The 21440-nt window shown below is 37.7% G+C and overlaps 2 protein-coding genes and 1 long non-coding RNA gene across 9 annotated transcripts in view; 2 read left to right on the top strand and 1 right to left on the bottom strand.

Moving 5' to 3' along the window:
- The window catches only part of LOC113953609, a 35464-nt gene extending 34489 nt beyond the window's left edge, over positions 1-975 (bottom strand). For both annotated transcript variants that reach the window (XR_003529940.1, XR_003529939.1), the window contains exon 1: positions 670-975. This is a non-coding gene — a long non-coding RNA (uncharacterized LOC113953609). The remainder of the gene's footprint in view (positions 1-669) is intronic.
- On the top strand, positions 926-12883 carry NUDT12 (nudix hydrolase 12). Of its 6 annotated transcripts, none has more exons than XM_027656932.1 (7): positions 926-1007; positions 1442-1680; positions 5134-5723; positions 6619-6786; positions 8626-8739; positions 10204-10403; positions 11679-12883. In XM_027656932.1, exons 2-7 carry the CDS (start codon positions 1475-1477, stop codon positions 11787-11789), a joined length of 1389 nt encoding a protein of 462 aa, XP_027512733.1. In that variant the 5' UTR covers positions 926-1007; positions 1442-1474; the 3' UTR covers positions 11790-12883. The 6 variants fall into 6 exon arrangements, with proteins under 6 accessions (XP_027512733.1, XP_027512730.1, XP_027512732.1 ...); XM_027656929.1 differs by having other exon boundaries at positions 1467-1680; XM_027656931.1 differs by having other exon boundaries at positions 931-1005; positions 1456-1680.
- Positions 12884-20866: 7983 nt separating this feature from the next.
- LOC113953574 overlaps positions 20867-21440 on the top strand; it is a 35913-nt gene continuing 35339 nt past the window's right edge. The window contains exon 1 of the mRNA XM_027656843.1: positions 20867-21173. Coding sequence (XP_027512644.1) covers positions 21062-21173 — 112 coding nt within the window. The 5' untranslated portion in view covers positions 20867-21061. The remainder of the gene's footprint in view (positions 21174-21440) is intronic.

Here is a 21440-nt window from a genome sequence, read left to right on the forward strand (position 1 = left end):
CAATACTCCTCATGATTCAAAAATGACACTGCCGTCGGGTAATAGGTTATACAGGTATTATATATAGATACATATTTTTTTATATATGTGTGTATATATATATCAAGCTACAGCTCCAAACTTGATGGACTCAACCCTTTTGAGAGCTGCATTTAAAAACAAGGTATTGAGCAATCATGTCATTATTTGAAAACAATACCGAGTATTTTTTACATAAAACATTAAACAACGATTTTTATGAGATAGTTACTCATGTTTAATACAAACTGAAGTGGCAAACCTGAGAATGTAATACTGATGGAAGAACTGGATTTAGGTTAACCTTTGTATTCCAGCCTTAACTGAATAACTTCAACTTGTTTTCCAGGATTTTGCTGTTCAGTGTGACAGTTTGACTCTTCAAAAACTACCCTTTGGTTGGTTGGTTTTGCTTTTTTTAAGTACTCTCCAGGTGTAAACGCACTGGAACAACAGTCCCATGTTCATTTTTACAGGACTGGTATAGCCTTCGTTTTCCCATGCTTTTCTAAGGCTGACAGGACCCACTGATCATGAAACTGCCTCCTGGCTCAATATATCATTTCGACTTCCCTGCTAACTCCTCTCCCCTGCCATATCTCATTCGCTCCACTGCTCTCACAAGAACTTGCGCAACCTACTGCCACCTACGTTCTCCTTCTGCTACGAACGCCAAAAAATCAGCCCGACCGCTCCCCTACGACATCTCTATCCAGCAGACAAAATGGCTGTTTGCCCTTTAACCCCGAGGGAGCGGCTGGCGATTCCGCCGCGGGAACACGACGCCAGCCAAGCCGCAAAACCCGGGCGCTGGAGCCTCAGGCTCTGTCCCAGGTTAGGCCCAGCTCAGCCCCAGGCTCAGCCCACGACTCGGCCTCGTACAGGGCGGTGCTTCCCCCGCAGCGCCGCCGGGCTCGGCGGGGCGGGGCGGCCGCGGGACGCAGCCCCAGGGCGGTGGAGCCGCGATCGGAGCCCGCGGAGGCCTCACGGTAACGGGCTCCCTGTGGGGCCGGGGGGTCGCGGGGTCGCTGAGAGTCGGGTGGCGGAGGCGGTGGCGGTGGCAGGTCCGTTTCCTTGGGAACTGCGTGGAGCGGGCGCTGAGGAAATGGAAGCTGTCGCTGCTTATCGCAGCAGCAGTGGGTGCGTGTGTTTATGTGTGTATTTGTGCGTGTTCGGTCGAGAAACAACATGTTTTTCACTTTCAAAGCAGCTTCATTTTCGTGGAGAAATTTTCCTGTCCTTTAAGCCTCTTTAGAACTGATTTTGATTGTCGAGGTAAATTTCACTGTATTCGGAGATTTATTTTGGAATAACACTGTTTACAGTAATGACAAGAATTTGACTGTCGTGTCAATATTTTTTTGTGATAATATGGGTGGTCTGTACAGCATTAATTCTTTTACTTAAATCCTTTTAATAACAGTGAGTATATTCTCCGGCATTTCTAGTTGACACAATGACAGACTTTGAGAAGAACCTCAGCCAGGACATGATTTCTCAGCTGCACAACTTTGCTGCCGTGGGAGATGCAACCAGACTTAAAGCACTGCTCAGGCATTCCCCGTCACTTGTCAACGCAGCTGCAGGGAATGGCTGGACAGCCCTGATGTTTGGTGCCAGGAATGGACACCTCGAGGTTGTGCGGGTTCTTCTTGAACAAGGGTAAGCTGCTTAATAGATCCCATTCAAGAGCTCTAATTTGCATCCCTTTTTGCCCATTTCAATTTTATTTCAGAAAAGTAAGTTTACTGATGGATAGTGGCAGAATTTTCATGGTTAAAACTCAGGAAAGCATACTCTATGTCAGTCTGTAACTGGATTCTTTCCATATTTGCTAAGAAACTAAAAGTTATGAGCATCTCTAAAATTATTCTTTTGATCTTCTAAGATATCACTCCTCTCAGAGTACAACAGAATAGAACAAACTTTGCATCCCATTCCAACCACTATACTGAATATAAATTTGGTGTGTTTGATTGTTTCATTTAGATTTTTTCTCTAAACTTTATTTGTAATCTACTTACATCTATATTACAGTGCAAAATTTTTGTTGACATACTGGCTCTTAAGTCAGACATGACAGACACACCTTTACAAAGTTACCAGTTGATAAATTTTAGTTGTATCTTAGCGTTTGGACAATACACATTCTCCTTCTTACTTGACATGTCCTTTTTACTTTCTTAAGTTGGTATGACACCAAGCGTTTTCATTGCTTGTCAAAAACTTGCTATTTTGTAGTCATCTGTTGTAGTTCTTGTGTTTCAAGACACCCAAATATGCAAAGAGTGCTTCAGTGTTCTTCTTGAGACTCCAAAGAAAATTCATCTCGAAATAAAGGGTTAGAGTCAGATGTGATTCAGCTGAGCTCTACATTAATCAAGCCTGTTTGATTAATGTGGTTCCTTTCTGCACTCCTAATTACACAACCAAGCAAGTTTAGTTCATTCTGTAGTTACGAGTAGCTTCAGGCATAGCATTCCACAGCCTCCAGTCATCATTCCACCCTTTTTTCTTATTTTTTCCAGTCTTACCCAAATCCTGTGGCCTCTGCTGAAGCTCAGCATGAAGCATTAGATGAACCAGTAGTTTATACTGGAATCAGTACATTCCAGTGTGTAGAGGAATATCTTGGTGACAGATTTTGTGTTTTGAGGAATATTCTGGGCTTTGGGGGAATTTACCACCTGGTAAATAGGATAACAGTTTTTTAAGTTATGCTTACTGTAAAAAAAGTGAATGTCACTTTTAAATGCTCTTCTCAGGGTTGTTCTCTTAGGCAACTGAGTATAGTTCCTGAGACGGTGCTGTGGCCTCATTGGTCTTGTTTTAGTTGACGCTTAGTCATAATAATTATTTTAACAAATAAAATTGCTGGTTAGATAAGCATGAATGTCTATGAAAGTAATATTTCATAACATTACAGAGAATAATCCTGGAAAGCCCATCATAGAATTTTATCATAGAATTGTAGAATCACAGAATGTGCTATGTTGGAAGGGACCCACAAGGATCATCAAAGTCCAACTCCTGGCTCTGCATAGGACAACCCAGGAATCACACCATGTGCCTGAGAACATTGTCCAAATGCTTCTTGAACTCTGTCAGGCTTAGCCACTTCCCTGGGGAGCCTTTTTCAGAGTCCAGCTACCCTCTGGGTGAAGATCTTTACCTGGTATCCAACCTAAACCTTTCCTGACACAACTTGAGCCCATTCCCTCGGGTCCTGTCACTGATCACCAGAGACAAGAGATCTCTGCCTGCCCTTCCCCTCGTGAGGAAGCTGCAGACAAAAGTGAGGTCTCACCTCGATCTCCTCTTTTCTAGATTGAGCAAGCTTCCCCTCTAGACCCTTCATCAACTTCATGGCCCTACTTTGAACACACTCTAATAAGCGTTAGATCCTTCTTATGTTGTGGTGCCCAAAACTGCACACAGTACTTCATGTGAGGCCACACCAGCAAAGAGTAGAGAAGCACAATCACCTCCCTTGAGCTACCTGGTGCACCTGTGTTTGTCCATGTTTGAGAAAAGCTACAGGAAATGTTTACAGACTGGAAAAAAAGATCTTGGTAGTCTAAAGAGTTCAGGTCACTGTTGTGGACACTGAAGAACAGCCTGATCACAATCTGCACATACCTGAGCAGGTATAAGGGGGAAGACAAATCAGAACAAAATTCAATTGACTGAGAGACAGGAAATTAAGTAGGAAAATAAGCATTATTTTGCCTAAAGGAAACCTTGTCTTTAAAGATGGATGAGCAGTAGTCGTTTTTTTAGCACAAAAAACTTTGTAAATTAAATTTTGAATGCTTTTCTGAACTGTACAAAAATCCCTCAAAACCTACTGAAGTTAAACTAAAATTTCAAAATGGTCTTGCGTGTGGGACAGTTACTTGTGTATCAGCAACATTATTATACTGGCATTTTCTGTTTTTAAAAAATGATGAATTTGACCCTGATCTACTGCATAATTTTGACATTTCTGTTTTATTTATGCATTTGAGTTAAGATTGGTAAAAAATTAAAGTGTGTTATTTTGACTTCCCAATCAAACCCAATCTATTTCAGGTTTGGGTTTCTTTTGGGATTTAATATTCAAATATATATCACAAGGCAGTGTTTCCTCATCTGTGTCATTTTACAGACATTTGGATAACAGAAAGATTCTTACAGGGATCAGCACCGCTGTTGTGATGGTGCTACTTTTGTCATTAAGTAGGGACTGTATTCTTGATTATAATTTTATGGTAAATCATGGAAGCATACAATATCCTGAGTTGAAAGGGACCCACAAGGATCAACTCCTGGCCCTGCATAGGACACCCCAAGAACCATACCATATGCCTGAGAGTGTTGTCCAAACACATTTTGAACTCAGACAGTCCTGGTGCTGTGACGACTTCCCTGGTGACTCTGTTCAACGTCCAACCACCCTCTGGGTTTCCTAACATCTTACTTAAACCCCCGTGACTCAACTTCATGCCATTTTCTCAGGTCCTGTTCACCAGAGAGAACAGATCAGTGCCTACCCCTCCACTTCCCCTCACGAGGAAGTTGTAGACTCCAGTGAGATCTCCCCTCAGTCTCCTCTTCTCCATCTGAACAGACAAAGTGACCTCAATAAAATATTTTATTGTAAATGTTTAATGCTAATTTGAGTAGCTCCTAGAAAGTAATCCTTGGTAAACTTTTATAAATGTTTTATTTTTCATTTTTGTTACTGGTTGTGAGGAACAGACCCATAGCCTGACTTTCAGAGTTCTATCTTGACCTTTTTTTTTTTTTCCCCATGATACAGTGTGTGGGATTTTAATTAATACATTGCTGTTGTAGTACTGCATGAAGCTCACTGAATAGTAATCTGGAGTGGATCAACAAAAATGAGAAATCTGGCCTTAGCAAAAGAAAATGAAGTACAATTACTTTTCATTACCATAATGCTAAATATTTAGCATTATGTGCTAAAATAAAGAGTGTCCCAGTATAGACAGTGTCTAGAAGTTCTTGTACCTTAATAGTATCAGATATGGTATAAGTAAGAATAACACAGCATGAGGACTCTTCCTAAACATATTTACCCTGGTAACCACAGTTCTTTTCTGGTTTTTTTAGGTGTGACAGATCCATCATTAATAAATCAAGGCAGACAGCTCTGGACATCGCAAAATTTTGGGGGTACAAACACATAGCTAATTTGTTGGCTAATGTCAAGGGTGATCAGAAGCCTAATTTTTTGTCAAATGATGTGAAAGAATATGAAAATTATTTTGGCATGACACTTCTGGACAGAAGGAGTGATAAAAGAACAGATTCCAAGTGGCTGAGTAAAAAACAAAGCCATCCAACTACAGTATACATCCTCTTCTCAAATCTAAGTCCCCTAGTTACTTTGGGTGGGGGAATAGATAGTTCCCAGCAGCCAGAAGTAAAGCTTTGCAGGCTGTACCACAAGGATGTGGAGCAGTGCCTGAACAAAACTGAAGAGCGTACCTTAATTTTTCTTGGAGTTGAACTTCTTCAGAACCTGGCAGCTGCTTGCAATGGGAGAGTTCTGCAAGAAGAGGAAGAGGACGGGTTAGTTGCTTGGTTTGCTCTTAGCATAGATTCTGCTTCTGCTGAGAAATTTAAACAGAAGCATGAGGACTGTTACTTTCTTCACCCACCAATGCCAGCACTGCTGCAGCTACCTGAAAAAGAAGCTGGTAAGATGCATGAAATGCAGCATGTACCAAATGTGTGATTTGAAGTTTTAGGTTTCAGTGAGGTACAGTGCAAGGACAAACCACTGCAAAGGAATTGGGTATATTCAGTGGCTTTAGAAATATTTTGATTTTAAAAGCCAGTTAGTGATTTTGTTAAGAGTTTTATATGTAAAAACGTGCTGTTGCGAAGGGCTAACTTCTGCAGTGGCAATATTAGTCTGTAAAGCCTATTGATCATCTTTGTTTTTAAATAGTACTATTTAAATGTTCGTGCATGCACATTAATGTTCTAAAAAGAAGGAAAAAATCTGTAATTACTGAGTTTTCATTACAAGAAATGAGATTTACATCTTTAATAAGAGTGTTTTGAATACTCATCTGAGAAGGAAGTGTTGAAAAGTGAGGATACCAAAGTGAATGAGTGTTATTATGGACATGCAGCTAACAACTGCTGTTGTAGCAGTTTTGCTACAGGACAAGCTTGATTTGCACCTCAGGTTTAAATGAAACAATGCATTATTATGTCAATATCTGTAGTAGCCCTAAAATATCCTCTGGAAAAGGTGTGATACATAATTCTGACACTTTGCCCAGACAGAGTAGCTTTTGTGACAAGCAGAGTATATTGATCCACATGAATTTGTTTCTGAATGTATAAATTGTTCATAGCTGTAGGGTACTGTGTTCAATTGCATGAGCTCTGCTGCAAAGAAGAAGATCTGCATAACTCATATTGCTCAACTTTTCTTGTAGCAGATTGTGATTCAAGCCACAGTCTTACTTTGATTTTTATGTTAAAACCTTTACTATTTGCTCCTTCCATACTGTTTAAAGCTCACATGAATTACATGAATTAGTGTTTGATTTTTCAAATTTTCAATGTATCTTTTTAAAGGAGTAGTAGCCCAGGCTAGATCTGTTCTAGCATGGCATGACCGTTACCAATTCTGCCCAACATGTGGGAGTACAACCAAGACTGAAGAAGGGGGTTACAAGAAAACTTGCTTAAAAGAAGATTGTCCCAGTCTCCAAGGAGTTCACAACACATCATATCCAAGAGTTGGTGAGAATATTTTAGAATAATTTCTCATAAGTGGCTTGTTTGTATTATTATATACCTGTAAGTCAATTTATTTCTAATTATTTCAGCTCCTTGCTTCTGTCCCAGGTCTTACATACTGGTTTCTCCCCAGAGTATGTATGTCTCAGCTTTATTTAGGATTAAGTAGTTCAGATTTCTCTTTGGTACAGTAGTCTGTGACACAGAATTGCTGGGAAAATACCAGTCGTTACTGCAAAAAGTAATATAAATTAGGAGTTCCAACAACATAAATGAGATATTAACAATACAAAGGGTCACATTTTACTTTTTTTTCCCCACCTGCATATTTTTTTCTCACCTTCTGCAAGCCCTCTGAGCTTGAAGTAGCTCAGTATCGAATTTGGCCCTGTATCAGAGTTCTGGCATAGTGCTCATTTTTCTGTAGTGCCACTTGAATGCTCTTAGCTGTCATCACTGGCTTACACTATTCAGTCACAAATTGCCAGGCCTATTTCTGCTAAGAATATAAGCTTTTATAGACAGTCTTCCTGTCTCTGTTATTCCCTTCTACATCATATCTTCTTTTGTTCATGTGTTGCAAAGAACATGTATTATATTATTGATGGGGAAACAGGATGGGAAAAGACCTTACTTTTTTTTTTTATGGATTATTTGGTGACACTTTGGTCACCTTTCGTTCTCTACCTTGTCCTCTCTTCTGCAGTTGTAGTTCTGGATATTGTGCATATGTTGTATTTTTGAATTCCATATCCTCTTACATGCCCTAGATGTATCTTTTTAGCAGTGAATTCTGTCATATTCTTCTGTCTTGTAGACTATAGTGAAGCTTGCTAAAATATTTAGTGGCTGTTTCTTCACAGTCTCTAGCACAACAAACTTGTGTGCTATATGGGATTATATGGGAAAGGCTGATGAACCTGCATCTGCTAATGAGGCCTTTCTCTCAAGGTAGTATTCAGAGAGCAACACTTCACATTCTGTATTGTGCCGTGTGGCAGATAACTTTGAGCAGGACAACGATCTTTAAAATTATTGTGCTGAAGCAAGCCTTTTCATACAGAGAAAATATTAGTGTTTTGGGCAAAAAAAAAACCTACGTGAAAAACAACAGCAAGAGAAAAAATATAGAGAGGTAGATTAAAAAAAAAAAAACAAAACCAAACAGCCAGAACACTGAAATACTTAAAAGCTAGACAACAATAAAAAAGGGGAAAATATCACAAATCAACAGGGTTCATAATACCAATGGGAGAAAATACTAAGCTAGAAAGAAAAAGATAGATACAATCACCAGAAGTGGGAAAGTAGGTAAAAGTGCAACATCATAGAAGAGGCTGATAGCAAAGAGTAAACAAACTCAAAGGTGGAAAGTTTAGTCAGTGTTTGCATTGTTGCTAGAGTATCTGGTTCTTCTTTAGTATTCGGTCAAAAGTACATTCTTCAGACCTCTGTGGGTGTAGAGGAGGTGACAATAAATGGGTTTGTGCAGAAACTATTGCTGTGTGCTCTGTGCTTAGCTAGGTTAGTATTGCTTGATACTCTTAACAGATTGTTTGTAACCAAACAGGCTTTGGTTTCAGGTAATTTCTGTTCTGCATTTCAAACATTGGTTAGTAGACTGCTTTTACTAAGCATGTATGTTGCAAAACAAAGTAAACAGATATCTTGCACGGAGAAAAATTCCAAAGTTAAATAAAATAACAGCTTGCTCTGGGCGTGTGCACAAGTATGATTTCAACCGCTTAAGGATGTCTTACGTTAGTATTGAATAGGATGAAATTTATTCCTGCTTTTAAGTCCCTCAAATGTTGAAATATATTCCTTTCATGTCCCTTGCAGATCCTGTTGTGATAATGCAAGTCATCCATCCGGATGGGAACCACTGCCTTTTAGGTAGGCAGAAGAGGTTTCCTCCAGGTATGTTCACCTGCCTTGCTGGATTTGTAGAACCTGGTAAGTAATTTCTTTTCCCGTACCAATTATTTTTTGTCACGTAACAGTATTGTATGTTTACAGTAACACAGAAATATATTTCATGTTATGTTAAATTAATGTTTTTGTTTCCTGTTAGATGAGTTGTTATAATAAATATGTTTATTCTGTAGTTTGCAGCAGCTGATTTATAAAGCAACAAGCAACATGAGTAAATAAAAACTTCAAATTCTTTTCTTATCATACAGTCTTAAATCACAGTGGAAAAAAAATAAAAACACTTATATGGCCCTTTGTTTGGTGACACTTTGCAAAGTATTTTAGCATAGAAAAAATAAGAGTTAAAGTGTAACTTAAGGTTAACATAAAGTTAAGGATATGCTTACATGTTTAGGCCCTGATTTATTATATGGAAGATAAGTAGAAATTACATAATTTTAAAAGAAAAGTAAAGAAATATTTTGCTTGAGTGTTAAGCATAATAGTTGGACTTAGTTACAATTATTACTATCTACAGAACAATTTGTAAAACATTCTTATGTTGGGAAGTGAATAACTGTATTCGGTAAATGTGTACAGGTTGACATACTGTGACAGCATGAATAAGTTGATTCAGGTATCATTGGAAAAAGATAAGATGTTTATTTCTTCACTCCTTTCCTTCCTCTGCTAGCCTGATTATTTTCTGATACTGAATTCAAGTCTATATAAAGTGAAATTTAAGAGTAGCCAATGATAAAATCAGCTACTCTAATCAGCTGAACATAACTAAACTAAGACCTCTGTCTCTGATGTGTGGACTATCTCCTTTAATGAATCTGTAATCAGTGGTTACAACACAGTACCTATGTGCATATGATGTGACCATCAACATTCCACATACACATCTAGCAGTTTTCTGTGAATATGGAAGCAAAGCTTTCCATTGAAGTTTTAAGTTTGCAGTATTGTCCATGCATTAAGACAGTGAAGAATGAATCAGGCAAAGTGAAGCATACAATGCAGAAATGTGAGCAAGTCTTCTAAGTCAGTACTTTCTTACTATTCATTACAATTAGCTGATGTTTCAACTTGCAGTACATGCTGTCACAATCATATTGAAAATCCAAAAACTTACACAACACTATTTTAAATGAACAGATCAGCATTTCAAGAGTAATTAAAGGAATAATGTACTTCCTACTCAATTTTTGACATTTTAGTTATGGTAATAATTGTGTGTAGGATAAATTATCAATTCAGGAAACAAATATTATGATGTGGAAATTAATTACAGTTTATTTTCAAAATTCCATTTTGCTTTGGCATCTGGTTTTGCCTTACTAGACTTCTGTATCTTGTGCTTGAGATCTGTGTCCTGAACTAGATCTTTATAGATAATTGCCTTGGGCAGTTTCAAATCCTTGGAGTCAGTTCAAAGCACAGGATATGATTGTTGCTTGGAGTATTTTCATCAGCTACTTGTTCTTTGCCCTTCCTGATTAGGCGAAACAATAGAAGATGCTGTTCGAAGAGAAGTGGAAGAGGAGGCTGGAGTCAAAGTTGGCCACGTTCAGTACGTCTCTTGTCAGCCATGGCCAATGCCCTCATCCCTAATGATTGGCTGCTTGGCTGTGGCAGTGTCCACAGAAATTAAAGTTGACAAGAACGAAATAGAGGATGCCCGCTGGTTCACTAGAGAACAGGTAAAGTTCAATTTAATTTCCTTCTTCTATTGATTAGTCTGTGACTGTATTGGTTCTGGCATACAACAGATACTTCTTTTTTTCCAGCAAGTTGAATGAGCATGTCTACTATCCGTTTTATCATACTATAGCATTATATTGTGGTTGTAGATGACATACAACCAGAGAAAGGCAAATACTCACAGGAATGTCTGAGTCACTAGCAAGCCCATTTTATGACATTTTTGTCGGTTAGCTGTTCACCTTTCCCTTTTGGGAGATACCCAAGTTACTCTTATTTTAACCCACTTCCTTAGCAAGCCTGTGCTTTTTGTTTTGGCAGAAGGAGCATTTAATAGCATTCATCATGAGAGTTTATCCAAGTGAGCATGCTAGCAGATTTGGTGGGTGGGGGGAGGTTAAGGTGAGAACTCTGAGAATTAATTTGAATATCTTTTTCCACGCAATACTATTTTAATACTCTGCTATTGAATGCGGTTTACTATGCATTAATACGAAGTGCTACACTTATCTTCCCTGAGTAGTTAAAATACAGTCAAATAAAAGAGAGGCAAAAAGGACCTTCACAGAAAGATTTCAGTTCATGAGTAGAAAAAGGAAAGATTGCTTACACAACATAGTCTTCACAGGTTTTCCCACAGGCAAATTTGGAGCTAAACCTCTAATAGCTATGGACTTCTGCCTAGCATTTCCAAGTGTTTTGATTGTAAGTCAACTTCAAGGCAGAGTTAGTCTTCTACAATCTCAGCGTATTTCTGTCAACACTGGGAGCATTATTTTAATTGAATATCAGTTCTGAATGCAGCTAGTCACAGGCAGGCAGAGCTGGAAATAAATGTACTTCAGAAATGAACTGTAGTAAAAGCGTAATCCCATGTTGCTTGTAACTGCTTGAGAAAACCAAGAAAACACATCTCCTTTGGTACTAAATGTAAAAATAATTAAAAAAAAGTATTTATGTTACAGTGTAGAGCACCATCTTGTGGTCCTTACCATAAAAAAACCTCACAAAAACCTTAAATAGTATAATGGCAGTCAGTCTCCTCAGTTCTGTTAGGAAGGTATCCTTTGGGGCACAAAAATGACAGAATTCACACAAAGTGTATTTTTCTCTGCATCTGTCTTGCGGAATCTGTTAGTGCCTCTTTAATAGCTATAGTAATGGTAGACTGATGAATCATCATAGGAAAGCAATTTCTGCATTAATACAGTGTTAGATTCTATATGATTTATAATATTCTCTTCTAAAGATAAAAAAATCTGGTTTTATTGCAGGTCGTGGAAGTTCTCATCAAAGGAAACCAGCGTTCATTCTTTGTACCACCGAGTCGAGCTATTGCACACCAGTTGATAAAACACTGGATTGGAATGAGTGCTAATCTTTAGTTCAAATAATATAATCAAATAATTGATTTAAGTTACTTCTCCTGTTGAATACTAAATTAGGAATAAACTAGAATTGTTAAATTAGGAATAAACTAGAATTGTTTATCTAGTAAATGTGCAACCATGTGATTTTTTGAGCCCTTCCTTAGGTTCCTGAGCTAAAGGATCATTTGTAGGTGTTTTCAGAGCTGAATTAGAAATGGGCAACAATTATCCCAAACAAGCAAGCAACAAATAGTTAGAACTGGTACCTCGTTGTTCACAGGCTGGTTTTTTGTCCTAGAATCAAATTACTATGCTTCTTGCTGTTATACTTCTAATGTTTGATTTGGTCCTTCCTCCACTGGAAAGAGTCACAGCATTACAAAGAGGGATGTCTGACTTTGCCTGCTGTTTGAATTCTGTGTTTACATCCTCCTATTTTATCTTAATTGCTTCTTTCTCATTTTTGCCTTTCTACATTCTTTAAGTTCCACCTGTCACAAAAATCAGCATTCAGTGCTGAAAGTGTCACCAAAAATGGTTATTTTTAAGCTAATAACATATGTAAATGGTGAATATGTAGTACTAGGTATCTTTTACATTAATAACCTAATTTAAGTTAATGCTCTAAGCAGAGCATTTATTCATCCTTTCTGATTTGGCCTGCACTTACCCAATTGCATGTCAGCCTGAATTTAAAGGTATAACACAATGCTCTGATTTCACAAAGGTGTTGGAGAGCCATCCCCAAAAGCCTAAATATTAGTATTTTGTAAGATAATAATGTACTTACTGCCCCTAGGCAGTGAGATATGTCATTCTCTGATGATTAAAAATGGAACTGGAGGAGGAAAAACAAGACATATCATCTCAAAATATGCACAAAATTCTTTATGAAAGTGGAGATGCTAAGATTGTTACTGCTGTTAAGAAATTTACACTTGAAATAAGTTTATTAACTGCAGGTGTAAGATTGGAAAAGCGTTACATGAATTAAAATATTTACTTATGTGTACTTAATGCTATAGTTCAGATTTGTGCCTTAATTTATCAAGGTTTTGAAAAGAATGTTAACTTAATATTTTCAAAATAAAAGTATATTATTTTTATTACCAATGGCATTATGTAATGGTTTGTAGTCTGTCATTCTGCAGTCATCACAGTGATATAAAAAGAAATGCAAATGATCCAAAGGAAATACAGTGATAAATACAAACTTACTATTATATGGTGATTTGTTTACTCAGAGTAGTTTGCATTTTTTTTAACAGCGAATGATGTCACATTTGTTTCAGAATTCCTGCCACATGAGAATCCGGAAAACTCTTCTACAAATCCTGTTTGTTCTCTTTTTCCTATCCAGTGCCACACTATGCAGTTTTGGGGATTTTTTTTGGTAAGGCAGGCATCATCATGACTAGGCTTCGCGAACGAAGATTTGAGAAGGCTCTATCCACACTTGTTACAGGCACGCTGGTGGCTTATGAGGCCAGTACGAGACAGACATATCCGATTGCAAAAGGCACAACAGAAAGACTCCCCAGATGGCGCACTCTGCAAGACACGGTTCTTTCTGCTTTACCTTTTCTCCTCAAGAGTGATCCTGCGTGTGTTCTCAAAGGAGACAGCTGTGTTACAGATGGTGTGTCTCCAGGCCTCCCGATTGGAGGCCAGAGTAGACCAGTTATGTTGATCAATATGGCCAAAGCTGAGATGTTGTTTCAGGGAGTCCTTGTATCTTTTCTTCGGGGCTCCTCTCTTGCGGGAGCCAATGGCAAGTTCACCATAGAGCAGGATCTCAGGGAGGCAGTGGTCATTCATCCTGGAGACGTGCCCTGCCCATCACAGCTCTGTTCGCAGTAACATGGCCTCAATACTTGTGACTGCTGCTTGTTCTAGAACAGATGTATTGGTCACATAATCTGACCAGTGGATGTTTAGGATTGTACGGAGACAGCGTTGATGGAAGCGTTCTAAGAGATGCAGGTGGTGACGGTAGACCACCCATGATTCGGAACTGTATAAGAGAGTAGACAGCACTATGGCTCTGTAAACACTGATCTTGGTACTTTTCTTCAAGTGTTTATTACGCCATACTCTTTTATGGAGTTTTCCAAAAGCACTATATGCCTTTGCTAACCTGTTGTCTCTCTCTCCGTCAATCTTACCATCCGAGGAGATGAGGCTACCTAGGTAATTAAACTGCTGGACTGATTTGAGCTCTGATTGGCCAATGGTGCTGTGGGGATGATGGTGGACTTCCTGAGGTGCAGGTTGATGGAGGACCACTGTCTTCTTTAAGCTGACTTCCAGCCCAAAGAGCTCAGCAGCCTCTGCAAAGCAGGATGTTAAAACGCTGCAGAGCTGCTTCTGTGTGGGCAACAAGGGCGGTATCATCAGCATAAAGCAGCTCCCAGGCAAGATGGTTTAAGGTCTTAGTGTGGGCCTTCAGTCGCCTTAGATTGAATAGGCTTCCATCAGTACGATATCGAATGTAGATACCATCCTGATCGTGGAGGTCTGCTGTGGCCCTTTGGAGCATCATGCTAAAGAAGACCATGAATAGGGTAGGAGCAAGAACGCAGCCTTGTTTCACACCATTCTTAATTAAAAAGGGCTCAGAAAGTGTGTTGCCCTATCTGATTTGGCCATGCTGATCCTCATGGAGTGAGATGATTATTTTAAGGAACTTGGGGGGGACAACCTAATCGTTCCAAAATCTACCACAGACCTTTTCTGCTCACAGTATCAAAAGCCTTGGTGAGGTCAACAAAGGTTACATAAAGACCTTTGTTCTGTTCCCTACACTTCTCTTGCAGTTGTCTGAGAACTGTAAGGCAGTACATATCAAACTTAAAAGCAAGAAGCATTTCTTACAGACTTGGAACATTTGACATATTACACTGCTTCATTCGCTCCCTTCTTTCAGCTCTGTGTACAAATGGAGACAACCAGGTTATCTCTTGAGTGGTCTGAAAAGGAAAAGGAAGCAATGCACTGCTTCCCTTAAAAATTGGTTTTACAGAGAAGGGGAATTGTGAAAAGCTGTCATGAGCTACAGTTACCAGCAGGACTGCATGTTTTCAGTGGCATTAAACTTTTTAGAAAAATTGTGGGACAGAAGGAAGCCTGGTTGCAGGTTGCTCATACAAATAAAGGAGAACATTGGAAAATGGCAGAAGCTAAGCAATGAGAGGAAATTCTGACTGGTACTATGGTGATTGCACATTAGCAAAGATGAACAAGAAAGGAATAAGAAGCAGATGGAAAAGGGAGGATAAAGCAGAGAGCAAATATAGGTAATATAAAAATAAACAGTTTATCACTTAGAGGCAACTAAATGTACATGTCCAAGACCCATCTGCATATTAGTTTTTCATGCAGGAAATTATGGTGAGTTGCTATTAGGATGAGCTTGTAACTGTGAAACTCCAAACAAAGTATCCATAATCAATACTTATATTAATAAACGGAGAGTTTAGTGGTCCTAACTGAAATCTGGTAAGGGCAACACCTCCATAAGATCTCAGTAGCTTGCCTTATCCAAAGGACAGCAGCAGCCTTGCAAGAAGGCTGTTTCTTGCCCCTAAGTTAATGCAGTGAATGTAAATAGTAACAATAAAGTAGAGAAAGATAAATTAGGTGTTTAAACACAAAAAAAAGTTGTTACTTCTAGTGAAGCTGTAATCTCATGCAATGTAATGACATTGTATGTAACTGCTGATTTTTTTACAAACTTTGCATTGGTCCCTATAAACATACTTTTTTTATACTGGATTTGTGTAAACATGTGAAGAATAAAATCATTCTAGTGTTGATAGTGTAGCGTGAACATTATGTTTTGTATAGTGATATTGTCAAGTTTGTAAATGATTATCTTGCATTCTACATGTGAAGGAAAAAGGGGTGAATGTCAACAGGCTGATTAAAGGTAGACTAGTCATGACGCTTCCATGGAATTAAATATACTAATCAGATTCTGAGCTTAGGAGACAAAAATAGAAAAAGAAGTGGATCAAGACATTGCTTCCTCTTTTATTTTTAATTTTCATTGACAAAGCTGACATTTTGTAATGCCTGGGTAAGTTTGGTTGTTATTTTCATTATCTGCTTTAGCTGTAAAGAGTTGAATAACGAGTAGTCCTTTGTTGCCCAAGTGATTTGAGGGATATGTGTATATAGCATAGCATTGCTGGCTGTGGTTGACAATACAGAAGTGGGTAAGTCCAAGGCAAAAAAAAATTTGAACTTGTTATCCTATTAAGCCTTAGCAAGACAGACAGCCCATCCTTCATGAGCTTAGAAAAGCAAACTATTCACAGAGCATCCATAGTAGCAAACGTCTGAGGAACATGAATATTGGCTCATAGTAATGGTAAGTATAAACATCTTTTTTTTTAAAATTAGACCCTACTAGGTTGTATTCTGTAGATATTAATTGTTATAACTAATCATAACCATTATAAAATATGAACATTCTTCAGATTTTTTCACAGTGAGAAAATAAGAATGTTTTCTTAAGTGATAGATTTTTAAGATGGATATTTACTTCCTGAGACTTTATCTTGTCATTTTAGCATGTAGAAACTTCTTATTTTCAGAGCATTTGATGAAGAAAAAGTTATTTTATGCAGTATAAAAAAGATATAATGCACAATAAACTATGTTCTTTATTTGCAAATATTTTTTTACTTATGTGATAATAAATACATGAACATTGATTGCAATGAATGATACTAGTGGAAAAATCTGATCAGTAAGTTGAAATATTCATTATATAGTACTTGTGTTAAAATCATCACAGAATCCTATATGGACAACACAGAGGCTCCCTACTAGTTTGCTGCAGTGTAAAGCAGGGCATATTTTTAAATGAAGGAAAGAATGAGAAATGTTGATGCAAAAATATCTCCAAAATCTGAAATAAATGCGTGTCCTTATTAGTACATTATTTTGTCTTTTTTGTTGCAAAAGCTTAAAATAATTAACTAAATGCAAGATTACTTAGTAAGTAGGCAGAAGCTTTATAAGAAATTAGTTTTACATACCATTTTGCAGAATTTAGGAGCCAAAACCTATGACTTGACTTCTCCCTAAAAAGACAGAAGTAATTGTGTATATACAGCCTATGATGGCTGAACTATTTGTTACTACAACTTTACTGGGACTTACATTCTCAGTATGCATTTAAAATAATCTTGAAGACATTTGACTGACTGCTACTGAGCGCACCCTGCCTCAGGGAGACAGCTTTAACATAATGGCAAGAATAGTATACCTAGTATTTCTTTTCAAAAGATTGGTCGAAATCTATTTAACACTTTGTCTGGTGTCCCTTGCTGCTTATAGACAAGTCAAAAATAATGCAAAATCTGATTACATGGGATTTGGATTTCCTAAATATGCTAGTTTATGGCTTGTATGATGTGTTCTTCGTTGCTTAGACAGTAACATTCCTTGACAATCAGAAGTGCAGAAATATCAACTGGTGTTTGATATCTTCATGATCTGAAAAAGGAAGATCCTGATTCAGTGTGCTCATTAAAGGTCCTGCAGCACATTTCATGAAACAGTACAGTACCTGTTGCAGATTGATCTCACTGACCCACGCTCTTCTAAGTGTTCCATTTGGATACTCCATCCTCAGGGTGAAATGGATGCTGCCAAATATCTACTGAGTTCCGTTTAAATGGAAGCTGATTCTTAACAGTCATATAATTCACATTTTTATTAATTTTGTAAAATGTTTTAGGGTACTGTTACACACCCTATAAGTGGCTGCCTGCTTCCTTTTTTAAAGACCTGTATTTTCAGACATTTTTGATAACACATCTTGTATGTGTTTGGCATAAAATACATTTTTTGGCAATAGTACTACAAAAATGAGTGTTCAGAAGTTATTTAAATAACATACTAGTGGAAACAATAAAAAGGCAAACCAGAAGGTACTTCAGTAGGAGATACTTCAGTGAGGCAAGTAAGGAATAGAAGAATACTGAGAAATACAGACATGCAATGGAAGTAAATTAGTAAATTCAGTATTGTTAGGATTATCTGGGCAATGGGGACAAAAAGTAGGATTCTGTATCCAGAGGAAGGAAACAGAAGGGTTTGATGTGGTTACAAAACGGAAGGAAAGAGCAGTAAAAGGTTCTTGTTTCAGAAAGGCTTGTTTTGGGATGCTGTGACATCATTCTTCTACAGTACAGAATTCAGTGGGCAAGTATTCGGTGAGCTGCCACTGAATATAATTTTAGCCATGCCTTCTGCAACATAAGATACTGAAATTGTAGGAAGGGAAATTGATATTTTCCTGAAAGAACTTTAAATATTTTGCAAAAGTATTGTGTCATCACGCCATTCCTATTCAACATTAGTAAATGCATTCACCATGTTTTCCTTTCTTTTTTTACTTTGTCTTTTCTGCCTATCTCATCAGTACTGTATAAGTTCACTGAAGATGCTTGTTCAGAAAACTTAAGAACATGTTTTCACATTAAATCTCCATTATATAAATATATGAACATAAAATAACTTTGTATTTTCAATTTTACTTTACCAGAATTTTTTAAGGCAACTCTTCTGCCTAGAAAGATGAACTCAAAGGCATATGTTAGAGAAGTATTTTTTTGCCTTTATTATCACAGAATTTGTCATCACTTGCATTATCCTGAAAGAAATAGTATTACGGATGTCATTCACAGTGCAAATTAACGCATTCTAGGCAGAGCTTGACTATATTTATAGTGTGATATAAATGCAGCCTTATTTATAATGTGATTGTTTACTCAAAATTAGATGATGTTATTCTGAGCTCACCCAAGCACTGCTGTTTGTAGTAAGAATAACCTGTCACGTAGAGAACTATGTCGCTGGACATTGGCTTCCATCCAGTGAGCGGCTGAGTGCCTCTATTCCCAGCTAAGCTGATTGGACTCGTGTTCCTCTCACATCCAGCAGTGGGCAAAATAGTCCCTAATGCAGGGTCTGACCCTGCAGTCCTGATGCACACAACTAATTCTTACTCAGGTCAAGAGGTCTACTCGTGACTGGGATTGAAGGTGATGAAATTCCCAATTCTGTCAGCACAGCTCAGCTGCAGGACCAATAAAGTAAGAATAGACAAAGGCAATGCATGGATAAAATGAATGAAAAGCAAAGAACTGGTGCCTCTTCTGCTCTGGTAGACTTTAGAGGAGAAAGGATAAAGTAACATATGGAAATGAAGTATAGACAGGAAAAGTTATCTTTTCAATGTTCACTTGAAATTTAAGATACCAGCACTTTTAACACACTGAAGGTAGAATAAGAATTAATAATATATAAATAATAAAATTAGCACCTGAGCTGGTAAGACCTAATCACAAGTGAACAGTGCAAACAACCATTATAATTTTGATCTACTTACTACCAAATACGGAAATTACTAAAGAAAAATAAATAAAAAATAGCCTAATCATCCTGTTAACCTTAAGTCTCACCTTTGACAACATAGTAAAATCTATAATCCTACCTCTATAAACAGCTCTGACCTTTGGCTATTTCTACTGATAATTTCATGACAGCTTGCTTGGACTTTGAAATTTTAGAAGGTACTAGATCACTTCCTAAAATCCTGTCATGCAGAGAGCCAACACTATCTTCCTTCAGAACTTCCAGAGTATCCCATGCCACTAAATGCTGTTTGAGTAGCAGTAAAACTACTGATCATCTCAGACCTAGAATTCAGTCATTTGGCCTCACAAAAAATTAAAATTTTTCAGAAGTAGAAGTCAATGACTGTGTCTTGAAAGTATTACTTCCCAGTTGTTTGGCTAGCTATATATCACTGCATACAGTGACATGTAACATGAGTCTTATAATGTCAACATAATTATTTAAAATGCTTTATCCTAATGCTCATGACAAAATTTAGACATCCTCATTATACTAGGTAGGTTTGTAGCCTAAAAAATTCATTCATGCTCTTTCCACAATGATGTGGTTTATGTTCTGATAAACATCTAAAGATGCTTATGACTAATAACACTTGCAACAAGTTGATTTTTTCCCAACATAAATCTACTGATTTTCAAGACCACGCCAATGATGTATTAGCAGTTCAAATACTTCCTGTTTCAAAGAACATGAATTATGTTTTTCAAGATAATTTTGAATAGAATACAAAATATTTGTAATAAATAAGCAGAAGCAAATTCTAACAATTAAACAGGAGGCTAGGCCCAAAAGAGTTAACTAAGAAATTTGTGCCTGCAAACAGGTTGCCAACATCCAAAACAATCTGTGCTCGTTCTGTTCTACTTACTGGACCAAAGCTTAAGAGAATAGTACAAGAACATGTAATAGGCCTAGAAGCAATAAATTAGAAATACAGCAGGATCAGGTAGACATTTGAATAGGAGAAATAGGCCTGGAGCCAGGGCTTTTTCCAAGCTTCAGTGAGCGGGTCAAGAACAACAGAAAAGAAGAAGGGTCAAGCTGAGGAAGATGAGTTGAAGCCCCCTGCCCCATGGAGGAAGATGGGAACTACCCTCTGAAATGGAGAGCCAAGAGAAGCACCGCCCCAAGCCCCACCTGAGCTCCACCTATACTCCGCCTATTATTAATATGCATTGATAGATGTTGTAATCACTTGAATATGCATTTAATCACATCTGAAAATTGTATAAAAGTGTTAATTTTCTGAGAAACCGGTGAGCAAGTTTGTCCAGCGCGAGCTGGCTTGCTCCCAACGTTGAATAAACAAATACCTTGCTGCTTAAAGATAAAAAAGTCTCTGAGCAGTTTCTTGGACCAATTTTTTGGATTTATCACATTGACTTAATTTTGAAAGTGAACCATTTTCATTATATTTCAACACTGTAAAAAAAATAAAACCCCACGGTTGTAAATTCAAGCTGTTCTGCTCATTCAATATAAATTTAACGTCTCCCCTGAGTGAGAGATAATCTTAAATGATCAGCTGCAAGAAAATGACTGACTAGCTATACATGGATGCAAAGCTCAGCTCCTGGGTGACAGTTTGGGTTCAAGGGGCAACCCATAGACTTTAAAGAGTATTGGTTTAGGCCCCAGAGCTGACACCATCAGTTATTGATTTTAAGCTATTATTTGGAAACCTTCGGAATTTGTTTCTAAATAACCAAGAGAAGAAATAGACACATTAGTTCCTACTCTAGAACTTTTCTATTTTTTATTATAACCAGTCCTTACACAGGAAACAAGACAATTTAGAAAGCCGGAGAGAGTTAGAGAGCAAAATTATTCCAGAGAAGCTTTCTCTTTATCCAATGTTTTCCCTCCCACACAGAAAAGTGGAACACAGATGCCCTCGGTTCTTAGAAATGAGTAGAAAAAGAAGAAAAAGCTGCAAGGGCAGAAAGAGCTCTGATTCCAGAGAATGTAAGTTTACAAAAATATTTAATTTGAAGTAAAATCATCAGAATCATATATGGCTATCCTTCATTTACTCATCAAGACAGAAACACATCTTTGTGCCTAAAGCACACTCCAGTGTGGCTACATACAGGTAGCGTTTTGGTGGGGCTTATTGTTTTGTTTTAGTTAAGCTGCTAGCCTAGCTATTTCTGGCAAAGGCTTTCCAAATATATTGTTATTGTTTAATTGCCTCAAAATTTCATCATTCTTGGTGTAAACTTCTCCATGTTG

Source organism: Corapipo altera, unplaced genomic scaffold (genome assembly GCF_003945725.1).
Source record: "Corapipo altera isolate COAL_440 unplaced genomic scaffold, ASM394572v1 61281, whole genome shotgun sequence".
Taxonomy (NCBI): Eukaryota; Metazoa; Chordata; class Aves; order Passeriformes; family Pipridae; genus Corapipo; species Corapipo altera.

What these genes read in the sequence shown, in the direction of transcription:
- NUDT12 (XM_027656932.1), top strand. Translation starts at nt 1,475, where the DNA reads ATGACAGACTTTGAGAAGAACCTCAGCCAGGACATGATTTCTCAGCTG. An exon ending in TGCTGGATTTGTAGAACCTG is followed by an intron (nt 8,740 to 10,203) that starts GTAAGTAATTTC and finishes CTTCCTGATTAG; the next exon opens with GCGAAACAATAGAAGATGCT. An exon ending in GCTGGTTCACTAGAGAACAG is followed by an intron (nt 10,404 to 11,678) that starts GTAAAGTTCAAT and finishes GTTTTATTGCAG; the next exon opens with GTCGTGGAAGTTCTCATCAA.